At 37.9% G+C, this 24,323-nt stretch overlaps 1 protein-coding gene across 3 annotated transcripts in view; it reads right to left on the reverse strand.

Moving 5' to 3' along the window:
- Window positions 1–3,522: 3,522 nt before the first annotated feature.
- The window catches only part of SLC9A7 (solute carrier family 9 member A7), a 62,358-nt gene continuing 41,557 nt past the window's right edge, over window positions 3,523–24,323 (reverse strand). The window contains exons 13-18 of one of the 3 annotated variants that reach the window (XR_011600374.1): window positions 19,676–19,735; window positions 14,735–14,798; window positions 12,320–12,402; window positions 11,478–11,583; window positions 5,722–6,081; window positions 3,523–3,756 (exon numbers count right to left, since the gene is read on the reverse strand). Coding sequence is in view for 2 of the 3 variants with exons in the window: in XM_070943396.1 (XP_070799497.1) it covers window positions 5,839–6,081; window positions 11,478–11,583; window positions 12,320–12,402; window positions 14,735–14,798; window positions 19,676–19,735 (556 nt within the window). In the remaining variant the exon portion in view is untranslated. Of the gene's footprint in view, window positions 3,757–3,781; window positions 6,082–11,477; window positions 11,584–12,319; window positions 12,403–14,734; window positions 14,799–19,675; window positions 19,736–24,323 lie in introns of those variants that run through there. The other 2 variants (XM_070943396.1, XM_070943397.1) reach the window with 2 other exon arrangements.

The following is a 24,323-nucleotide window of genomic DNA, read 5'->3' on the forward strand; positions in this document are numbered from 1 at the left end:
TGTGCCTTTTTTATTGTTTTAAATGAAATTGATCATATAATACAAGAAAATGCACTCTGTATTGAATTTAATTTCAACTATTTTTTTTTAAAGTCTGAAAATGGCCATTGGTTCAATAAATTAAAATATGGACTGATTTTTATTGTCAATAGTTATTATTATTACTACAGAAATTGTGGCAAGGAATTAAACTGACACACTTCATGTCAGCCCCACTTTGCTGGGCTGCTATTCCGGCGGGGACGGAGGCAAACAGGTCGTACCGCCCCACATTCCAACCCAGGAAGCCTTGCCTTGTCTCCGCCTGCTTCCTCCTGATGACGGCTGGTGGATCCCTCTTCTGCCCACTGTTCCCAGGGCCACCATCCCTTCTAGTACCACCAGATGCACTACCGTCCTTCAGCTGAGAGGCGGACAGGACCACGCCTGTGCAGATGCCACGCTGGCTACAATAACATTAATTGGTGCTTACCAAGCATATCCCCAGCGCAACGGCCCCGATGGCCCCGGACTAATTGCGGCTAAGTACTAGCCCAAGAAAAATGCAGCTGGAGCCCTCCATCGTAGGCAGGGTTTGGGGGTGGAGTTAGGGGGTGGGGACTTTTGTAACCAGAAAGGGAGGTCATCTTGACTAAGAAAACCAACTTCAAATCTAATGCTGCCTTCACACAATATGATAAAAATGGTGGGTAGACATCATGTGATTCAAATGTTATATTGCAAACCAAATGGCTGTATTCAAACCTAAGCCAAACAAACTATATTATGATGGTCCTGCTTCATGAGATAATAAAAAGCTTTCTGTACTTTTGCCTTAGGCCCTGAAGTCTGTAAATTATGGGCTCCTTTGTGTGTTGCTTTAACATAGCCTAAAGTTGAAAGTTTTAATTTCTAATTGGTAGTTTTCCATATCATAGTAAGTCAAATCCAACCGAAGCAACACACGAACCCAGCCATTCTGTAAGAGCATAATATAGAGGTGGCGTAGGCAGGGATGACACTGAAATCTTTTTAGAGAATTAGGTCGTATTTGGTGGCTATAATCACAGGTTGTGTGTTGAACCATAATAATGTTTGTTTGGTTTACACGGAATCTGTGAACCCAATTGTAGCTTCAACAATGATGACTGAGTGTAGTGCAGCATTGGCTTAATCCCTAAATTCATTCTGTGATATTTGATATTTTAAGCTACAAAAAAGGAGTTTTCCTAGCTGGCCTTTTCATGGTTATCTCTATTAGATTGTCCTTTTATGTTCTTGCAAGAAAGTTGAGACAAAGTTCATAAACAAAGTTTAAGGTACAGTCAATCTGTTATATTGCATTTGATGCACAATTGTACTTACGAAGAAGCAAGTTCATGTAAAATTTATTATAGGAGAGACTGTTATTTTTAATTACAGTACTAGAGACCAACATTTACCAACGTTTATATGCTGTATGCAGATCAAACTTTGCTTCTTCTCAATCAGCACCAAATTAATCAATTAAAAAACAAAATAAGATCATAAAGACAGTTGTGGTTTTACGTAGCAACTACCTCATAGTAGCACTATGTGCTACTGGTCCCAATTGTGAGACTGCGTGTAATCAATTCTAGTAGAAAGGAACTTAATAGAATGAGAAGAAAATAGTGTAAAGCTACAAAATTATGCTGAGAACTCCCCTTCCTCCTAAAATGAAGGTGACTAGAAAGTTGTTTGAATGTCAGTTATCAGGTCCTGGACCTTTCCATTTGAGAGTTAACCTTTTGAGCTAAACTGAGACAGAGAGGTGGCTAGTACTATCTGGAAATCATACACTGGAAACAAGGCAAGATAAAATGTGCAATGAATACTTAATACCAGAGAGCAGGCTGCAAATACTTGGTGTGCCAATCAGCTGTATAATAGCAAACCAAGCAGTGGCAAGCTTGAAACTAGTGGTCATGGTACTGAGCCCTGGAGGAGTTGAAAATGCTTGGTAGCATTCTTTTGGGATAGAAACAGCAAATTTATTGACTTTTCAAACAATGTTCACAAGCCACATGCATTCTCTATTTTCTGCATCATGTTGTTGGCACTAGCATCAAGTGGGCATTACAGATATGGTTTCTATAAAATTACCATAACAGAATAGCTAGAAAACTTTTGAGAGATTATTGTTTTAGGGGCTGGTTCTATTTCATTGATGTATCTAGATTGGTCTTATAATTGCTATACAGGTAATCCTCAATTGACAATCACAATTGGGACAGGAACTTCCATCAGTAAGCATTGTAGTCGTTAAATGAGTTGCATCCAATTTTTTTTTTTACCTTTTTGCCACAGTTGTTAAGCAAATCATCATAGGTCATTAAGTGAATCTAGCTTCTGCCATTGAATTTTCTTGTTGGAAGCCGCTAGGAATGTTGCAAATGTTGATAATGTGACTCTGGGATGCTGCAACCGTCGTAAATTCATGCTTATAATCCACTTTTTGTTAATCCAATGTTTTGGATTCCACTACTTTCACTATTTGTTTCACATCTGTCATTGCTTGTGGCTACTAATTTCTGGCCTCATCTTCAAAGACCTTTAATATTTCAAATGTTGTTTTGTGTTATTTTACAGATTCTAATTAAAAGCAAAGGCAGTTATTTTGTTCTTTTTATCTGGAATCTCTAATCCCTTTTAGTGTTCAATTAAATTATAAGCTTTTTAATAATTTTGTTGTAAAAGTTTCAATATTCTATGCTTATCTGGACCCTTAATTTGTTTATAATTTTCTTGGTTCAAAATCTTGTTTAGCTTTAAGATTTTGAACCAAGAAAATGGTTTAACTTAAAATTTTTACAGTTATAATTTTTCTTTTATTCAGAAATGAAAATACATTTACCAGGTAGGTTTTCAAGCTTGTCACTTTGAAAATCTCTAATAACTTTTAGATGGTTAGATAAACAATTTGCAAAAATGATTAGAAGAAAGATTAACAAACTCTGTAGCCTTTAAAGGCTCTGCCTCAATTGTAGTGTTAATCTCTTAATCTCCCAGTACTCATGTCCAATGTCCTGCAGCAGGGGTGAAATCTACTTACATTCCCTACCGGTTTAGAAAAGCGCACACCACCGTCAGATCCAATTTTTGACCCTCTGCGCATGCACAGAAGGTCAAAAACAGGTTACTTCCTGATTAAAACCAGGAAGTAATGACGTCCGGGCAGGTGGGCAGAGCCTTGCACTGCTGCCACTACTGGTTCGCACAAGCCGGACAGAAACAGCAGGATTTCACCACTGTCCTGCAGTCTCCTTATGTGGAGCAGCCATCCCAAGTACAGGTGGATGATCTCCTATCATCTTATTGTCCAGTGAAGTTCTTGAGGAAACAGTCTATTCATTGGTTCTTTAGTCTTTGCTGTGGTCATCTCCATTCCCCATGGAGACGTGTCTAGCTTGCTGTGCCTCCACTGGAAGTCAAAGCAATCTTTATCCTAACTGTATTCTAACATCTCTGCTGTTAGTCCTTTGAGGCAGTCTAGACAAGAAACACAAATCCTGGGTACTAAGACTACTTTATTGTACGGTTCTTTATTGTACGGTTACATTAACAGAAATTTACAAGTTTAAAAACACTTCTCCCTGCCCTTACTTTTACTTTCCAGAAACACAGGGAGGGTCTCTTCTTAAATATTTCCCACTTTCTTTCTGGGTGCTGAGATCTTTCACATGATGGTTGTCTAGGCTGTAGCTCTTCCTTCTTTCTCCCAAGGTCATTCTCATATCCCATTTTACATTCTTAATTCTAGTTAGAAAATGCAAATAGTAAAGAATATTAATCAATGTAGATTTCCATTTATGTTTTGTGAGCTTGATACCTTTCACTCTCTTGCTATAAAACTTGCAACTACTTCCTAGGAAAAAGAGGGCTAGTATGGCACATGGATCTGTTCTACTAATTAATTAGTACAATTAGTTCATCTAATCTTGTTTCCTGTCTGGTTTACCTTGGAGGGCTGATAATTCATAGGATCAGACATGTGAAATGAATTGTGAAATGAAAATCATTTAATCTCTACATTATTACTCAGCATAAATTGATGTGTTTGATTTCTCCACAACTAATCTAGTTATATGTACTTCTATAGAAAAGGATAATTTAAAGTAATATTACTTTTTGAAAAGTTGAATCTTCTTAATTAAATATTGATCAGTGACACCATAAGAGTCATGGTAAAGTAACAGACTTTATTACATAGGTAGGTTCAAATGTAGTTTTCATTTCACAAACAGACTAAAAGTGAAAAATCAATTAAAATGTATTCAGAATAGGAAACAAAAATACAACAATGTGAGAGCATATTTTTATTTTCCTAAACATTTTTAAATTATAGGGCAGCCCATTTAAATAGTGCCCGAGTTGAATCATTTACACTACAGTATTATTAAACTTGCTTTTTAACAGCTAACCTCCTGACAAAGAAAGCTGTAGAGAGTTGCCAAATTACAGCATGGAAAGCAGATGCTCATTTATAATTAGAATTGCATATGCCTTATTTGTAAATGAGCATTGCTGTATTTAGGCCAGCATTTCTCAACCTTGGTAATATTAAGATGCATGGACTTCACACTGAGTGGGCAATTCTGGGAGTTGAAATCCACACATTTTAAAGTTGCCAAGGTTGAGAAATACTGCCTTAGACAAGGTCTCCCTAGTTCGGTCACAACATGATACTCTTTATTACATAAAAGGCACTGTGCCATTTTTAAACATCAGGATCATAGTGCCATATGCCACTAACAAACACACCAACACTGTCTTTCTAACTGATTATGATTACACCTTTCGTTTTGATGCAAACATCAGAGAAACAGGTACAGTTTACAGTAGTCTTCTTCTGTTAAACAAAAGATACACCGCTTAAATCCAAATAAATGGCTTTTATCCGATGATCTCTAGCTTGGCCATGCTGATTGGGGATGTTAATAACGGTAGTTTAACACATCTGGAAGACATCGGCCTGGAAAGATTACAATAGTCTGAGACAGATTCTATCAATACTTCTTGGGCAGTTGTACAGAGTTTGTAACTTCACTAGACCCATTCAATATTCTTCATATTTGTAATAGAAGAGTGTTACTGTCTACAGTTGTCTACTGGAGAATATTAAGGGCACGAGGCAGAAAACATATATTTTAGACAGCAACAGCTCAGCTTGTGATGCAACCACAGGACTCACACTGAAAGTCTCAAAAAGTTGTCCAAAGAGCAATGTATATATATATTGCTTTTTTTCTTTCCTTGTTCAGATACAGAATAATTTAATGTCAAACTTTACTAATACAAATGTTCTTGAAATGAGAAGGGACTTTTTTCTTCCTTTTTTTCTTTTTTTTTTTTTGCAACAAGTCCAAGAAAATGTTCATATGGAAATTACGTCCTTTCTTCCAACTACTTTTTTCTCACATATAAGTCAACACTGCATCTTTTGTCCCTGACAAAAGTGACCAAAGACTTCTGACAAAAAGGCCTTCTGTGGGTCAGAATTATTTTAGCCGCCGGGACGGTTAATATCCCCACAGTGCATAGAATTAGAGGAACTATGACATTTTGCTTTTCGTTTCAAGGTTGCGTTTTTCCCTTAATAAGACATCTTAGTTATTTTCCATTCACCCCACTTTAAAAACTGTCAGCATCTTGATTTTTTTTTTTTAGAAAGACACAGGAGTGGGGGGGGGCAAGGGCATCTTGAGACTTTAAAAAACTTACATTGTACAAGAGACATTAATTTACTCGCTAAGCGTCTCCACTGACAACTGGCCTGCAGATAGTGTGGATTTGGGGGCACTGGGCCTATCCTTTACTGCTCCATATGCCAAGCAATCTTCATGCATCCATCGGAAACACGAGTCGAGTTCCTCTGCTCATCACCTCAGGTGCTTCTGTTCCCAGATCACTTTCCAAGGCTTCTTCAGAGCTACACTTTGCCTTCCTGCCATCCAGATTGATAACAGCACCATGGGAACTAGAGGAGCCATTAGCAGTTATTGTTGTGTCTCCGTAGGTCAGTGTCAAGTCACTGTCATTCAAGATAAAATCGGAATCTTCGTCTCTAAGCTGTTCTTGGTTCTGAAATGTATTCAAGAAGGTTTTTAAGGAAAACAGCAGAAACATCCATTGCATCTTAATTGTCAGAACTGTCAGAAACTTTGTAGAGCTACATCCCTCATATGGAAGAGGCTATATTTTGGGAGGTAGCTTTGGAGTATACTTGTTTAATAGTTCCATCTATTCCGTCCCCCTCCACCAACTAGAGATGTATTGTCAATACTGTCAGCTCTTTGAGATAGTCCAGATCAGGAAATCAAAGTTTTGAATGCTAATAATATTTTTATTAAAAGATTGGAGCAAGATTCTTGAAAGACTGAATGCACCTATTCCGTCCCTGCCTTTAGCTCAGAAATCTAGAGACAGCTAGCTCTAAGACATTCTCAAATTCCATTCCAACTTTAGACTCCATTTCTCTTATCTGGCTACTATCATGTGGTCTCTTTATTTCTCACATCCCACTACAGTTACTGAGAGGAATTTTCCTTTGGGGATTTATTTTTGTTTCTATTGATTTATATTTTGTTCTAAATGGTATTGAAAGGTGGCCTTTCAATAAAACTATTACCAGAGTCCAATCCAACAATATGGTCTGTTATAATATCTGGACTGCAAAAATCCAAGTGACATGTCAGCAAAGTCATCAGAGACCCCAATTCTTTGCTGCCATCTAGTAGTTATTCTTTTTTAAAATTTTTGGCAGCCCAGATATGACAGAAGTTACGTAGATATGGTAGCTTCATATCTTATAAACATCCCTTTTCGTTTAATTTTCCATCTATAGTAAACCTCTACTAGTAGTCCTCAATTTACAACCACAATTGATGCAGTCATAAAATGAGTCATCACATGATCAGACCCAATTTTGTGAGCATTTTTGCAATGGTCATTATGCAAATCACCATGGTCTAAGCAAATCCGGCTTTCCAAATTGACTTTGTTTGTTTGCCAGCTGGGAAGGTCACAAATCATGATTATAGGACTGCAAAACACTGCAACTATCATAAATGTGAACCAGTTGCCAGCATCCAAATAGTGATCACCTGACAGTAGGGATGGTGCAACTTCAAGGACAGGTCATAAGTAATTTTTTCCAAGGCCACCATAACTTCAAACTGTTCTTAAATGAATGGTCATAAATCGAGGACTACCTGTACTTATTTTGCAAAGTACTATGATTCAGGTATTCTCATGCATATATTTTGTACTAGAGGTATGTTCACCAACAGGTGATCATACTTGTCCTCTACTGCATTCTAGAGGATACCATATGTATACTTAAATAATCTGTTCAGCTTTGTTTCAGCAAACTGATCTGATTTGTGCTGGCCTGTTTTGAACATCACTATTTAGATAATAAATAAAATCACAGGATAAATGATGCTTCCAACTGTGTGTTTGGAATAATACCTTTGGATAAAAACCAGTTTTGGTGGAAAAATCTGTTCAGAAATGCATATTCATATGTAACTCTATGAGGCTTTTATTAAATTAAAAAAGAGGTTGATATGAAAATAGATAGGAAATCACTCTGAGGGACAGGAAGAAATGACAATATCAAGACAGTAGTTAGATAAAAGTGGCTTGAGGCAAGGCCAAGAAAAGGACTTGAGAAAACATCTCAGAGTGCCTCCCTGATTTATTGGCAAGACTCTGATACCATAACTATTAAAATGAAAGGAGTTTGTCCTACATGGCATTGGTTTTTTTAGTCTGGTCTACCTTGTTGGGCTTACAACAGCACAGAATTTATGAAAATTGTCATTGGAGGGAGTCAATCAGAAATATCTCCTAAACCAGGGGTCTCCAACCTTGGCAACTTTAAGACTTGTGGACTTCAACTCCCAGAATTCCTTAGCCAGCAAAACTAGTGTGTCTAAACTAGTGCATTCTACATTTTGTGTGGAGCTCCTTAAATGGAATGCAAAAGAGGTTGCTGCGTAATCACCTCAGACTCTGATGAGGAAACCAAAAATAAACACTCAGTTCTTGAGCTGCCTGACAAATTGCTGCCTGAGGAATTGCAGCAGAAGCTATGCTATTGGAGGAGACGCAGCTGCAACCAATCTTAGAAGATGAGGACTCTGAGCTGTCACCCTACTCAGTGCAAGCACTCCAGAGCAGGGGTCTCCAACCTTGGGAAATTTAAGACTTGTGGACTTCAACTCCCAGAGTTCCTCAGCCAGCAAAGCTGGCCACAAGTCTTAAAGTTGCCAAGGTTGGAGACCCCTGCTCCAGAGAAATGAGCAGAGCAGAGCAAAGGCGCCCTGCAAGGCAGCTTGCCAGAAAGGAATGTTCTTCCATATGAGCTACACCACCGTTGCTTCTATTTAAGAAGTGCAGCAAACTCAAGACCCTCCATTAGAGACAACCATTTGTTGACCTAGATTCTGTGTCCCTTGTCTCTTGACTTAATATCTAGTCACTGTGATTCTGGATCTGGATTGGCTGATGACCCTGCTATGACATTGGATTCTTGGACTTCTGACCACTCCTGTGCCTGCCGTTTTGCATTTAGTTAGTTAGTTAGTTTATTATATTTATATACCGCCCCCTCTCCCGACGGACTCGGAGCGGTGAACAGCCAGCAAATAAAATACACAGATACAAAATTTAGACTTTAAAGGCAAACTTGCTGGCCTTTAAGGGACTTGATTTCATTTGTGTGGGTGTGGGTGTGTTTGTATGTATATTTCCTTTGGCTGCTTGTTTATTTGCTTGGAAACTTCGTAGTAAATTTGCAAACCTCCCTATGTATCTGTGAATGCATGGCCCGAGGCAGGACACTTGCCAATAGATCATTCGCTGATTGATTAGTCAGATGCCACTTCAATTACCTACTAAAATCAAATCAAATCAGCATTTAAAAATAGACTCATTGTTTGTTTGGTACGCAACGCACAAGCTTGAACTTGTGGTGTTGGCTACCTTGTGACTGATTATGTTATCCCTTATGGGAAAAATATGTTTGGTACTCTCATTTTTGGTACTCATAGCACCCCCCAGAACCAATTGTCAATGGCTACTGCAGTGTTACAGGTGGTCCTTGACTTACAACAGTTCACTTAGTGATTGTTCAAAGTTACAACGGCCCTGAAAAAAGTGGACTTATGATCATTTTTCACCCTTATGACCATTGCAGCATCCCCATGGTCACATGATTTACATTTGGATGCTCAACAACTGACTCATATTTATGAGGGTTGTAGTCAGCAGTGAAATCCAGCCGGATCTATCCGGTTCACACGAACCGGTAGTGCCAGTGGTGGGAGGCTCTGCCCACCCGCTGGGACATCATTACGTTCTATTTTTGACCCTCTGCACATGCACAGAAGGCTCTGCGTATGAGGCACACATGAACATAGTGAGCACGTACACATGCGCGCTCACACTCCCGAACCGGTAGCGAAGGTAAGTGCATTTCACCACTGGTTGTAGTGTCTCAGGGTCATGTGATCCGCTTTTGTGATCTTCTGACAAGCAAAGTCAATGGGGAAGCCAGATTCACTTAATAACTGTGTTACTAATTTAAATAACTGCAGTGATTCACTTTACAAATTTGGCAAGAAAAGTCGTAAAATGGGCTGAGACTCACTTAACAAATTTCTCACTTAGCAACATACATTTTGGGTTCAATTGTGGTCGTAAGTCGAGGACTACCTGTACTGTAATCATATTAAATGAGATTAGGTCATTTAATTTTGTCATATGCATCTGTCATATGCACATTCCATGCCCCAAAGGTAGCTATAGGCCAAAAATCAAAACCAAGCACCTTGCTTTCTACAATATGGTATGAGATAAAGCAAAGGATAAATATTTTCAAGGATGTCTTAATTAATGCTCTATGCTCTAAATTTCTAACTGTCCCAGTAAAAAAAAGAATAAAAATAGCATTGTATTATTATCTAAAGATTCTTTCCTTGTTTGCCCCAACGGACAGCAAATTTGTTCTCCTCATTTCTTCCCAATGTGCTTACATGAAGAGGAAACCTAAAATTGCATTCTTTATTAAGTTTCCAGTTTCCTAAAAGTGTTTTGTTTTAGATTAAGTTACAGTTTTTTCACAAATACAGTGTAATCGTAGGGACATCTTTTTCTTTTATACATGTACACTAAATTCTTCACTTAATTCCCATATTCAATATTAACTAGAAAAACCATGTAAAAACTTAACATGGAGTCCCAGTAATCCAAAACATTCTTTGGAGGCAGAGAAAAACAATCCATCTGGATCCCAGGGGACTTGAAAATGTTCCAAAAATAACCTGACCCTGGCCTCTCCGATTCCTTACATTCTTGCCGATAAGATCTCCTAATTCACTTGAGAAGTATCTGGTTCTATTTGCTTCACTAATAACAACACTCTTTGGACTGACACACTCTTATAACTAAACAGTACCAGATTAGCCATGCGTAATTTCCATACTGATGTCCTATTCTGCATCAAAACATAAAGATTTTGCAGCTAGGGCAAAATATATGCATGATTCTAATGGGGAGACACAGTGTGAAAGAAATGTAGACTAGGCTTTGGAAGTGGGAAAGGAAGGTGTGAATTGTTAAGGAGAGGGGGAGAGTTTCTGAAAATATGACTCAGTCCTGAGAAAGAGGAAAACATGAGAGAAAAAAACCCTCAAAACAACCTCACCTTGATTTTGATTAGGGACAAATTCTGATAGGCTTTCAAAATTTGTTCTTCTACCCTACAACAATAAAGAACTTGGAATCCTTACCTTGCCTGTTTTTCACCTCACCTATCTCAAAGAGTTGATACTCAATACATTCAGGGATGGGTTCTAATTTTTTTTACTAACGGTTCTGTGGGCGTGGCTTATTTTGTGGGCGTGGCTTGGTGGGGGTAATGTGACTGGGTGGGTGTGGCCAACGTTTTTTTAAAAAAACTTTTAAAAGCATTTTTTCTACAACCTTAAAAGGTTGCAGAAAAAAATGCTTTTAGAAGCCTCTGAGGATCAGGAAACTCAGCTGGGATCACCAGAGGCTTTTAAAGGCTTTTTTTCCCCTACAACCTCTTTGGCTGAAGAGGTTGTAGAAAAAATGCTTTTAAAAGCCTCTGACGATCCCAGCTGAGCCCCAGCTGAGCTGCTCTAAAAAAGCCTCTGATGAGGTGGGCGGGGTAAGCGAGCGGTGACTGGGCTGGGGAACAGTTCGGGGCTGTGGCCAGTCAATGTTATTACCGGTTCTCCGAACTACTACAAATTTTTACTACCGGTTCTTGCGAACCGGGAGCAACCCACCACTGAATACATCCCATTTCCAGATGTGCAAGCAAACTTTATTAAAATGTATTAAAATTGCATCGTTATTTCTTGGAATATTTATCCTTCTCATTCTCTTTTCTCCCCCCTTCAATCTGATGCTACTTAAGAGTTTGGTAGGCAACAAAATGCACTTACCTCATAAACCTGGGGAGTAGTTAAACAACGAGCTATCAATCCACACCAACCTGGGAGAGTTGTTGTGAGAGGTGGACCACTGTGGGTCAAAATGGGCTTGAGGTATCTGGCACATTTCATTAAGGAAAATAAACCTATCAAGGAACCATATGCAAATCATTAAAACTACCATTAATAGATATAGTAATTTCAGCCTGTTCTTGTACTGAAGTATGAATTATAAATAGCACTAGCCACCAGGTATCCGGCATCATAAGGAAAAAGGAAAATGAAGAATTCACAGGACAAAAGGTAATCAATCATCAGCCAGATCATAGAGCTGATTAAATAAAGAAGCCTTCAGAGCACATTAACTATCTCCAGTGTAAAAACAAACTGTGAAACTAGTGGAGGAACCATCTGTAAAAACTATTTATAAATCAAATTCCATGAATAAATGTTACTTTCAAGATTAATATAGGCATCCGGAGTGTAATAGTTAAATTCAGCGGTGATGTACTCAAATACAGTCAACAACCATATCATGGCCTGGGCCAACTTTCTGAACTAAATATGGAAGATGTAGAATAACATATTCAGAATGTTTTCCTTGTAGCTCACTGCTCTAATAGAAATTCTTCACATATTCTTCACTTGGACGGATAGGCCATATTGGTTTTTGCTCACAATAAGAGTGATTCATTTGGCTACTTCATTTCTGTTCTGAAGCATAAGAGAAACTTCATTTAGCAGTTGTTTTTACTGGAAAACATGTCCTGCTCAGACCAGACAAGAATTGGCAGTTTTACAATTGCTTCTTGAATTGCATATAATTTTGCCTATTAAAAGTCTGGAAAGGATACTTGTGGTCAAAGCTGTACCAAAACCTGAAGATCCATACACTTTCCTGTTTTGTCCGATTCCTTCGTTCAGCATCTGGACCATCCTGGGCAGGAAAGACCATTTTGTTATGCAAAGAACATTATCAAATAAAGAAATAATATAACCCGAGTGTGCGCAAGACAAAACTGATCAATGGCAATCATTTTCCAGCCGACTTTTTCTTTTCAAAGGGGGCAGAAACATAACACCTACAGACATGTTTAGAAAAGGAAACTGGATGAGGGCTGCACTTTGTTTGGAAATGTGCCCATCTTGCCAGAAGAAAGTCAAAAAAGTCAAATAAAGGACATCTTGGGGAAGAGGGTGTCCTTTTTGCCAGTTTAACTTCTGATACAAGAATGTTGAAGTGACCATATCCATACAAATCTGGAGTCCATTTTATGAAAATGTGCAGAATACAGAACCTAATTACTAAATATACCAACTGGATCCAGAGTTTACTTAAGCTATATGAGCTATATGAAGCAAGGACAACTAGTCACAAATATGGAGTCCCTCATACGACATAAAGGGAAGATGTATAGTAACTTATACTACTCCTATTTAGGGCATGAGTATCAGGATAGCATCCTGCCTTTTATCCTAGTTATATAGCTCTAAACAAAATAAAAACTGTCAAAATGGAATTCTTGTAATAGAGAAGATCAGATGAGAAATGTTTGTATAAACATAAATAAATATTCTCAATAAATAATTTGACTAGCTATATGATTTTCTTTCCTTAGATGAGCTTGCACAATTGCTGATAATTAGAAGATTCAGTCAGGGCAGTTGAAAACAGAAGGTAACAAAAAGGAAAGATTCCTAGGAAATATCTGAAAAGGAAGTAAGGTTATTCAAAAGGAATGTTGGATTTCTCCCTCCAAATTTTTAAGGAAGTTAATCCTTCACATATGTCATGGTGAATGCAGTAATGGATATGGTGACTGCCAGGCATCAGGGGTGTGGGAAACTAAGCTTTAGCTGTGTTGATATGTAAAAACTAATTTTAAAAACGTGAATTTAGAAATATTGCGGGTTATGCACCAGTTACACCCTTTCCTGGACCAACAATCCCTACTCACGGTCACTCATGCCCTAGTCACTTCCCGTCTTGACTATTGCAACACGCTCTACATGGAGTTGCCCTTGGAGAGCATCTGGAAGCTGCAGTTGGTGCAAAATGCAGCGGCCTGCATGATTTTGTGCAGGCCTCAGTGTACACATGTATCACCTCTCCTATGGGAGCTGCATTGGTTGCTGATTTGCTTCTGGGTGTAATTCAAAGTGCTATTTGTCACCTTTAAAGCCCTTCATGTCTTGGGACCAGGTTATCTGAGGGACCATCTCTTGCCAGTCACATCTACCTGACCCACCAGAGCAGGGAGGCAAGGAATGTTGTGGCTCCCATCCCCTAGGGCCGTGATGGCAAATCTATGGCACGTGCTATCACCAGCTGCTCTTCCAGGTTCCATTGTGTGCATGTATGCTGGCCAGCTGGTCCTGCACGCATGCGCACCGGCCAGCTGCTCTCTTCTGGGTTCTGGTGCTCTGGCACGCGTGTGCTCCAGTTTCGGCACTCAGTGCTGAAAAGATTAGCCATCACTGCCCTTGGGAAATACACCTAGTGGGACCCAGAAGAAAGGCCTTTTCCGTGGTGGTTCCCTCTCTCTGGAACATAATTCTCCCAGAGATTAGAATGGCCTCCACTCTAACACTCTTCCAGGAGGAGCTGAAGACCTTGTTCTGCAGAGGGCCTGGGGAATGCAGAGCAGGATGCAGCCCATTAAATGGCTCGTGTGATGTGTTTTCACCAGGGCAGGGGGTGGGGAACTACTTTTTAGATTATTTTATTAATTTATTATATGATTCTCTTTTTTATTAGTTTTATTGTTTTTATATGAGGTTTTTATATTCTTGTAAGCTGCCTTGAGTCGCCATTTGCGAATAGGCAGCAATATAAATTTCCTTACATATATACATACATACATACATACATACATACATACATACATACATACATAATTGGAGCTTCTTTGCTAAGAAATACATCAAATAGATATGGGGGAACAAGGTGAGAAGGTGCAGCAGTAGAGGACAAAAATGAAAGAATACAAGGCAATATAATGTGATTGTTCCTTCTTTCTCTCCCTTTCCCTATGTATGTATAGGGTGAAACAAAATTGAAGGTTAAACATAAAAAACTTCCTAACGAACAAAGAACTTGGCTGCCCCATATACCTGTATATTGTAATACAAGGCTGAATCTTATCTGTGAATTTCACAACTACATGAGTTGAGCACAAGTTTGGGGGGGTGGAATGTAGAATATGAATGCTGCTCAAACATGCTTGTATAGGAACATCACCGACCTATTGAAAAAGTTAACTACTTACTCCTTGTAAGACTTGGAAGCTGTCATTGTTGGGTGGAGGGTCTTGATCTGGGTCAACTCCAACTCTGTAGAAATATTGGGAAACAAAGAGCATGAGATAATTAACTGAATTAATACTTTTTCCACTGGGCTTGAGGCTAGTGGAAAAGATGTAGCATACTGTAAGTATGCATAGTGCAAAGAGTACCAGAAAGTGTCTGGTAATATGATGATTGTTAAATATTACTGTGCTTCTACTCTAATACTTTAATTTCAGGATAGTAGTGTATTTTTTTAACAACCTCAGTAAAATGCCACTCCATAAAGCTGAAGCTATCAATATTGTGTAGAAATAGAATGCTTGTTTGACTATTGCATACTCTGAAAGCTTCATCAGCTTTCTCAGTTGTTTTAATAAAACAACCAGATTTGTTAAGAGAATCCTCAACTGAGTACCTATCTGGATTTTAATTTCTAATGACTATTGCTATTAATTAAGGAAATGAGTTATCTGGCCTTGAAAGACTGTAGGGCAGGAGTGCCCAATCATGGGAACTTTAAGTCCTGTGGACTTCAACTTCCCATGCCGGGTGGGGAATTCTGAAAGTTGAAGTCCACAGGTCTTAAAGTTGCCAAGGTTGGGCACCCCTGCTGTAGAGAATCAATAGAAGAAAGTGAAAATCAGGAGCATAGAACCAAATCTGCCTCCAGGGGTTGATATTGCCACCTACAGCATGGACTGGATGTTATCAGGGTTTGAGAGAAGCAGCAACTCTACTGAATTCACCCTGTTCACCATGATCCCGCCCCATCTCCTGCACATATACCATGGTTCTAAATCAGTCCCCAGAGTTTAGAAGAATGTGATAGGAAGTCTCTAGTAACTACATCAATGCTGTAGAGGCGTCTTTGAGGAATTCAGTTATCAGAAGTGAAATAAAGACTGAAGAACCAATTGCATAGAAAGCCAACAGTTCCGTCAACCCTGCAGGAAAATATACCATAAGCAAGTAGTTTTTTTAAGGCAGTAGAAATCTTGTAAGCATGAAAAGATCAGTCAGCAGTAGTACACCCTATCAGTGACATTTAGAACCCAATGAAAAATTCAAACCCAAGGCAAATTTGTGGCCAAGTAAAGGCAAAGGTAAGGAATATGGCTGATACCATTCTTAACTGAAAGAAAACAGAAAACAGAAAACAGAATAACAGAGCTAGAAGGGACCTTGGAGGTCTTCTAGTCCAACTCCCTGCTTAAGCAGGAAACCCTACACCACTTCAAACAAATGGTTATCCAATATCTTCTTAAAAACTTCCAGTCTTGGAGCATTTATAACTTCTGGAGGCAAGTTGTTCCACTGATTAATTGTTCTGTCAGGAAATTTCTCCTTAGTTCTAGGTTGCTTCTTTCCTTGATTAGTTTCCACCCATTGCTTCTTGTCCTGCCCTCAGGTGCTTTGGAGAATAGCTTGACTTCCTCTTCTTTGTGGCAGCCCCTGAGATATTGGAACACTGCTATCATGTCACTCCAGTCCTTCTTTTCATTAAACTAGACATACCCAGTTCCTGCAGCTGTTCATATGTTTTAGCCTCCAGTCCCCTAATCATCTTTGTTGCTTTTCTCTGCCCTCTTTCTAGAGTCTCCACATCTTTTTTACATTGTGGCAACCAAAACTGGATGCAGTATTCTAAGTGTGGCCTTACCAAGGCATTATAAAGTGATATTAACACTTCACATGATCTTAATTCTATCCCTCTGTTTATGCAGCCTATAACTATGTTGGCTTTTTTGGCAGCTGCTGCACACTGCTGGCTCATATTTAAATAGTTTTCCACTAGGACTCCAATATCCCTCTCATAGTTACTATTATTGAGCGAGGTACCACATATACTGTACCTGTGCATTTTGTTTTTCTTGCCTAAATGTAGAACCTTACTTTTTTTCCCCATTGAATTTCATTTTGTTAGATAGCGCTCAATGTTCAAGTCTGTCAAGATCCTTCTGTATTTTAATTTTTTTTAAAGATGGTATTAGTTGTATAAGTGATTTAAGATTTAGAAATAAGTGCTATGGCAAAATAGAATAGATAAAATTTTGTTAAAGATTTTGTTAAAAATTGAACAAAGTGATGACCGGATCAAAGCTCTGTTCCGAAAGGATGTAATTTGTATGTTTGGAAAATAATAATAATAATAATAATAATAATAATAATAATAATAATAATAATAATAATAATGATAATGATCCTTCTGTATTTTAAGCTTATCTTCTGGAGTGTTGGCTATTCCTGCTAGCTTGGTGTCATCTGCAAATTTGATGAGTTCCCCATCTATCCCCTCGTCCAAATCATTGATGAAGATGTTGAAGAGTACTGGGCCTAAAACAGAGCCTTGGGGTACTCCACTGCATACTTCCCTCCATGTAGATGCAGTTCCATTGAGGACTACACGTTGAGTGCAGTTGGTCAGCCAGTTACGAATCCATCTGGTGGTGATGCTGTCTAACCCACATTTTTCTATTTTATCTAGTAGTAGGTTATGGTCTACTTTATCAAATGCCTTACTGAAGTCCAAATAAATTATATCGACAGCATTCCTCTGGTCCACTAATTTTGTCACTTTGTCAAAGAATGCAATAAGATTAGTCTGGCATGATCTGTTTTTGACAAATCCATGTTGGCTTTTGGTTATTACTTTGTTTGCTTCTAAATGTTCACTGATTCATTGCTTCTCTTTTTCAGAATCTTCCCTGGTATTGAGGACAGGCTAATATGTCTGTAGTTTCCTGGATCTGGTTTTTTCCCCCTTTTTTGAAGATGGGAACTACACCAGCTCTTTTCCAGTTCTCTGGCAGTTCCCCGGTGTTCCAGGATCTTTGAAAGATATAGTTTAGTGGTTCTGAGATCTCGTCTGCCAGTTCCTTCAGAACCTTGGCGTGTAATCTATCTGGTCCTGGTGATTTGAACTTGTCTAGACAGGTGCTCACTTACCATTTTCTTCCCTATTTTAACTTGTGTTCCTAATCTGTTTTTTGTAGTGCTGTTTTTGATAGGTTGGATTGTTTTTTCCCTTTGTGTAAAGACAGTTGCAAAAAATGAGTTAAGTAGTTCTACTTTCTCTCTGTTGCTTGTCACCTTCTTGCCACTTTCTCCCACGAATGGACCAATTGTTTCCTTGACTTTTTTCTTGTAGGATTCTTTTTTTTTCTTGAGGATTCTTTGTAGTAATGTTTTAACTTACAATACAGTGAAATATTGTAAAATATATCTTATATTCCTCTGGGTCTCTATGACTCATCACAAACAAACAAAACTTCCCGCTATGATTTTTTGTTTATTAATTTTACCGCCCTAATTCTTTTGAACAAGCCATATTTTCAGTTTATCCATATATAGCTTTCCACTGTTTCACATCCACCCAGCTAAATTACTGAACATGAAACTGAAACATAAGGTGGTTCTTCTTTGAAGAGCAAGACACCCTCATTTGACTTGCAACCCTGGTATGGGACAGTTTAATTCTTGAGGCCTTGAGTGGCAATCTGTATTGACAAGGAAAGGCCCAAGGGAGCAGTTAGGATCTTTTATTATACACAACTGCAGGCAATGGATTTTAATCTAGGTTAGGCTGCAGTTTACCTGTAGAGAGGAAGACAACATACCCTCTTTTTTCAGACCACGGTCTTGACACTTTGCGCCTCCTAAACTAGCAACTTCTATGAATTCATATTTAAGTACAACTACTTAGGGGAAGATGCAAAGTAGAGAAAGTGTCTGGTAAGATAACAATTGTTAAGTATTACTATGCTTCTATTCTAATTCCAGGATACTTTTAGCAATTTTATTTATTATGAAATTTATTGGCTGCCCATCTTGTATACAATGACTCTGGGTGGATATGATTTTAATTGTAGATCACAACCAAGGACCATAAAACTCTGGTTTTATTTGTACATCAAAACCCAAACTTTGAGCAGTAATAATATCCTCCATAATTCAAACGAGGTTATCTGAATGAGAGCATCCCCCAATACAAATTGGAGAGAGCTTTCTCTCCATTCCATCTGCTTGTAAAACATACTTGGCAAAAATGTGGAAGACAGCCTTCCAAAATCATAAACTCCTACCTCTTTTCTCTGATGCTTGGCAAGCAAAGAATGTTTTTATTTATATAATAGTTATTTATAATCAGTACAAAACTATAGTTTGTTCAAACAGCTCGGTTATTTCATGTTTTCCTCACAACAATGATAAGCAAAACTGAGTCTCTAAAGCCTTACATTTGGCAGGGTTTTAAATTTCAGTGTGACATCCATACTAACCCAGAGCTACAGCATTTAAGGCAAAAGAAAAAAATGAACAGACATAAAAAAATGCAAACCAGTGGAACATTACTTAGATTTTCCAAAATCTAGTTATTAGATATTCAAAAACCAATTAAATCTGTAACCTATGTACTTTTAATCTGTGGCTGCCAATTGGAATTATTATTATTCCCAAATCCATTTCTAGCAAACATTTCTTTAGAATATCGATTTCCACCTACAAATTGACTTAATTTATTTAAGGATAAATTCTTCATGCAAAAATGTAAAAAAATCCAACCCTCACCAGGATTTAGAAGAATAGCCCAGTTTGGCAAAGGCCAGATAATGTAAAGTTGAAGTGGGTTTTGGGACAAGATAATAAATGCAATCTGATTTTCAAAGAAGGAGTTGGCTCCTAACACACTTATGGTTGCTTGTGAGTTTCTGCACTCTTTTCAGTTGCTAGATAGAACATCATGGAGAATGACAATAGTATTTTTTCCAATTCACATGTAGCAAAATTTGCAGAAAAACGAAGAATGGTAAAAAGTCTTCTGCAGCATTAAGAGAAAGACATGCAACAGACAAAGAATGCACACGCTTGAGGTTAGGAAAATGAAGAAAGCCAAGCACCAGGTAAAGGTCATTCTGTTTGGTCACCTGAAATACAGCCAGCGGCTTTCATTCATCTCTTCCACCGATGGAATATATTCACCGACTCTAGTATAGCACAAAAATGGGATTGATTTACTTATACATTAAAAAAGAAAAAGAAAAAAGAAATTGCCTTTCCATGTTGTTTCTTCTAGGACTGCTTTGCCCGAAACAAAATATCATCAACAGAGTGCAAAATATGAAAATCAAAAAGAACAGTAAGAAAAAAGGCAATAATATTAAGTAACTCACTTAAGTAAACTAACAAGCATTATTATGATTATCATTAAAAGAAATTAAGGGCACCAAGCAAACCTTCCCTTTCAAGTGTCCTTGATCCATAACCAGGGTTCCTTCATTCGTTTTCCCCTCTTCCTGCCACCCACCTCTGCTCCAATGGAATGTGGAGAGCAAGGATGGAAATAAAAACTGGAAGTCTTGATGACTTCCTGCCTTAAGTTTACAAATTTCCACATAATGAAACACTACAAGTCTTCATCAACCCTACTAAACAAACAAAAAACAAACTGGAGCTGAAATATATATAGAAAACCTGTTGTAATAATTAATCAGAGGTACTTATAACGAGAAGTTTCCCCATCATTCCTCCTCTCATTCCTACGTTCATTGTTTCTACTCTTTTCAGAGTCACTTCTGTCCTTCTCTTTATGCTTTTATGGAATGTGACTGTCTTCTTTCCAGGTCCTTGCTTCCTGTAGTGGTAATATACTTTCCTGAGTTTTTCTGCTTCTTCTGTGATTTCATCATTTGTTTCTTCAGTAACCTTTTCCTCTGGATGCCTACTTGACCAACATCAAAGCACTTTCTACTGTTTTCTCCTTAACTTTACAATACTAAGAAGAGTGATCTGTGAACGTTTAAAAAATCTGATTGTGTTTATAGCAGTCACTCAATAGATATTTCCTGGAGAGGAAGCTTCAGCTTGGACTGCTGAAGGACCCTCATACGATCATTCAAATACAGGTAGTTCTTGACTTACAATAGTTCATTTAGTAACTGTCCAAAGTTATGGTACTGAAAAAAGTGACTTGTAACCATAACCATAACACTTATGACTATTGCAACATCCCGACGGTCACGTGATAAAAATTTAGATGCTTGGCAACTGATTCATATTTATGATGGTTGCAGTGTCCCAGGGTCATGTGATCAACTTTTGCAACCTTTGACAAACAAAGTAAATGGGGAGGCCAAATTCACTTAACAACCATGTTACTAACTTAACAACTTCAGTGAGTTACTTAACAACTGTGGTAAGAAACATCATAAAATGGGACAAAACTCATTTAACAACTGTCTCACTTAGCAACAGAAGCTTTGGGATCAATTGTGCTTATAAGTCGAGGAACCCTGCAATGCACCATTAAAGGCAAGAGTTTTCTATTTCATTCAGGCCAGATCCTCATCCAAGAATTACATTTTATTGGTTAAAATCCAGAGACTGATTATAATGTGGCAGTTGGTGCATATTTGGGCGCAATATAACATCATAGTATTTTATTACTCAGGACTCAAGAGTTCAGCAGTCACACCAAAAATGTAGAGAAAGAATGCAACCCATCTTTGCATTGCAGCACGATGTGTCCAAGCTATATGATTTATAGAAGTAGTCCTTGGTTTACGACCACTACTGAGCCCAAAATTTCTGTTGCTAAGCAAGACAGTTATTAAATGAGTTTTGCCCCATTTTAGGACCTTTCTTGCCCCAGTTGTTAAGTGATCACCGTAGTTGTTAAGTTAGTAAACATGGTTGTTAAATAAATGTGGCTTCCCCATTGACTTTGCCGGACAACCATCATAAATATATGCCAGTTGCCAAGTGTATAAATTTTTATCATATGACCACGGGGATGCTGCAACAGTTGTAAGTTGTAAGTGTGAAAAACTGTCACTTTTTTCAGTGCCGTTGTAACTTTGAATAGTCACTAAACAAATGGCTGTTATTCGAGGACTACTTGTATTTGCTTTCCTGATGTTTTCGCTATGGAAATGGAAACATCTGGCAACAAGGGAATATTGTGGCATTTTCTGTGATCGTAATTTGAGTGTTTTGCCAAGAAAAGTTCTGCTTGCATCAGATGTCTTGGCTAATTTTTTCACCACTGTGCCCATTCCTTTGCAATGTATCTCATCATTTCTAGAACAATCTTCCTCCTTCTAAGAAGCTTTCTTTGAAGGAATGTTGTGTGGAGAAAAAACCCAGTAGGAATAAGTTTTGACTCATACTCTTGTAAAGCCATACCTGAATCAAGGTTTACTGATTGGAAAGATAGGGAGAATTGTCTTTTCATTTGTACACAATGCTTGTAGATCATTATGGATAAAATTGCTACCAGAATTCCAATTACATAGAAAGAAATATAGCATACATATAAAATATAACAGGTTATATTTATTTTCAAAATTCTGGAACAATGTTCCTGGGGCAATGCAAAACCTATGTGGCATTATACCATCTATCCAAGATGCTTGAGGTCTTAGAAAGAACTAAAATTATGCAATGTTTTGTTTTAAAATTACTAAATAAAAGTTCCAAAATATGGATCAAGCCTTTCCTATAGTTCTTCACTGACTGAATAATTCTTGCCAGGCTGTCTTGAACAGTTTCAAAGTTCCAGCTGTCAGAAGTTTTTGGAAATTACCCAACCACGTGCTAGCAACTGATGCGTCAACTATATGAAACTGTGACTCAATTCAGACATGCAGTATTTTCAAGCCATAAAATTAGAGCCTAAACTATTATTCAATTAAAAAAAAAGATTAATAGTTATCAAAGGGAAACTCAGATGATAGTGGTTTGTGTACTTTCCCTTTCTCATCTACTTTGTCCTTCAGTCTCTAGCAGCATGCACAAAGATAGTCGCACATAATTTTAATAACTTGTTAAAATGAAGTATTTACTAATACTAATTGATTGGAAGGCACTCAGAATTTAGTATAAGATGAACAGCTACATAAATGTTTTAAATAAATAAATACATAAATAATTATGGTTGGTCAATTAAGATTCTAAATCATACTAAACCAGGTTTATAAATCCATTTCAAAACTATGATGTTAGTTTTGTTACCTAGCTGGATAGTTAATCACAATAAGCCACAATAAATTCTTGCCTACTTTGGTTCTTTAGCCATGATCTGAAATTGTAATATTGTAAACTGGTCAGCACTATCTTATACTATTACCACATAAACCCATTCAGTGGCTGGGTAATATTATGTGCTTAGCACAGATTCTTGGAACTGCTCCTAAGTGAGTAAGACTCTCTGGTATATATTAAGAAAAACAAGACATTTCAAATTATTGATTTTTAAACAACAAACTTTGTGTTACAGAAAACATTTTTGCTGCTGCATCTATTTCCTTTGTCAGAACTGTACGCAAAACAAGTTGATCAGCTCTTTTCTGCATCATAGTGGTTTAGGATATCCTGATTCAAGCATTATTTTCTCTAAAGGTGGTTATCAGCATAAGATCTGAAAGATAACTGGATGCTAAATGCTCATGTTTATGCATGACTTAAATGTAATGAAATCATCCATCTTACTGAAGATGGTTGTAACAAAGACTTCCTCTTTTCAAGCATTACTAATGAAGAACCTTTAAGAATAGAATAGAATAGAATAGAATTTTTTATTGGCCAAGTGTGATTGGACACACAAGGAATTTGTCTTGGTGCATATGCTCTCAGAAATCTTCAAAGCAGTTAAGCCAAAGTTGTGCAGGACATTAATACTAGCTCAAGATATCTAACTGAATAAGGTAAACACAAAAATTGTATTGGAAGGTTGCCTGATAACAAATGACCATATCAGATTTCCAAGTACCATTTGTTTTCACTAGTAATGCTCAAATGCACATCACACCTTATACTCTAATTAGAAGTTCAGTTAAACAGAATGCTTCCTCTGAATATTGCCTCTGAACGCAAGCAAGATCAGTAATGGCTATGTTTCTTACTGTGCCAAAGTACAGTATTATTAACCTCAACTAGAATATCCTCCAACTGCAGAGAGAGTACAGATAGTCCTCGTCTTACAACAGTTCGTTTAGTGTCCATTCGAAGTTACAATGGCACTGAAAAAAGTGACTTATGATCATTTTTCATGCTTATGACCGTTGCAGCATCCCCATGGTCACATTATTTACATTTGGATCAGTGGTGGGTTGCCTCCGGTTCAGACCAGTTCGCAAGAACCGGTAGTAAAACCGGCGGAAGGCTCTACCCACTGACCCGGACATCATCAGAAGTGATCTGCGTGCGGGCATGATACGAACCGGTAGTAAAAGTAAGTAGAACCCACCCCTGATTTGGATGCTTGACAGCTGGTTCATATTTATGATGGTTGCAATGTCCTGGGGTCACATGATCACCTTTTGCAACCTTCTGACAAGTAAAGAGAATGGGAAAGCCAGATTCACTTAACAACCGTGTTACTAATTCAACAACTTCAGTGATTCACTTAACAAATGTGGCATAAAAATGGGCAAAAGTCACTTAGCAACATAAATTTTGGGCTCAATTGTGGTCGTAAAATGAGGATTACCTGTATCCTCTAATTTGACTAACTGGCAGTGCCTGAAACGCTAATCAACTAATACTAAAGTATTATGATCCCTCCTCCTCTTCTTC

This window comes from Pituophis catenifer, unplaced genomic scaffold (genome assembly GCF_029215685.1).
Source record: "Pituophis catenifer annectens isolate HBS135680 unplaced genomic scaffold, rPitCat1.0.hap2 SCAF_4, whole genome shotgun sequence".
Lineage (NCBI taxonomy): Eukaryota > Metazoa > Chordata > Lepidosauria > Squamata > Colubridae > Pituophis > Pituophis catenifer.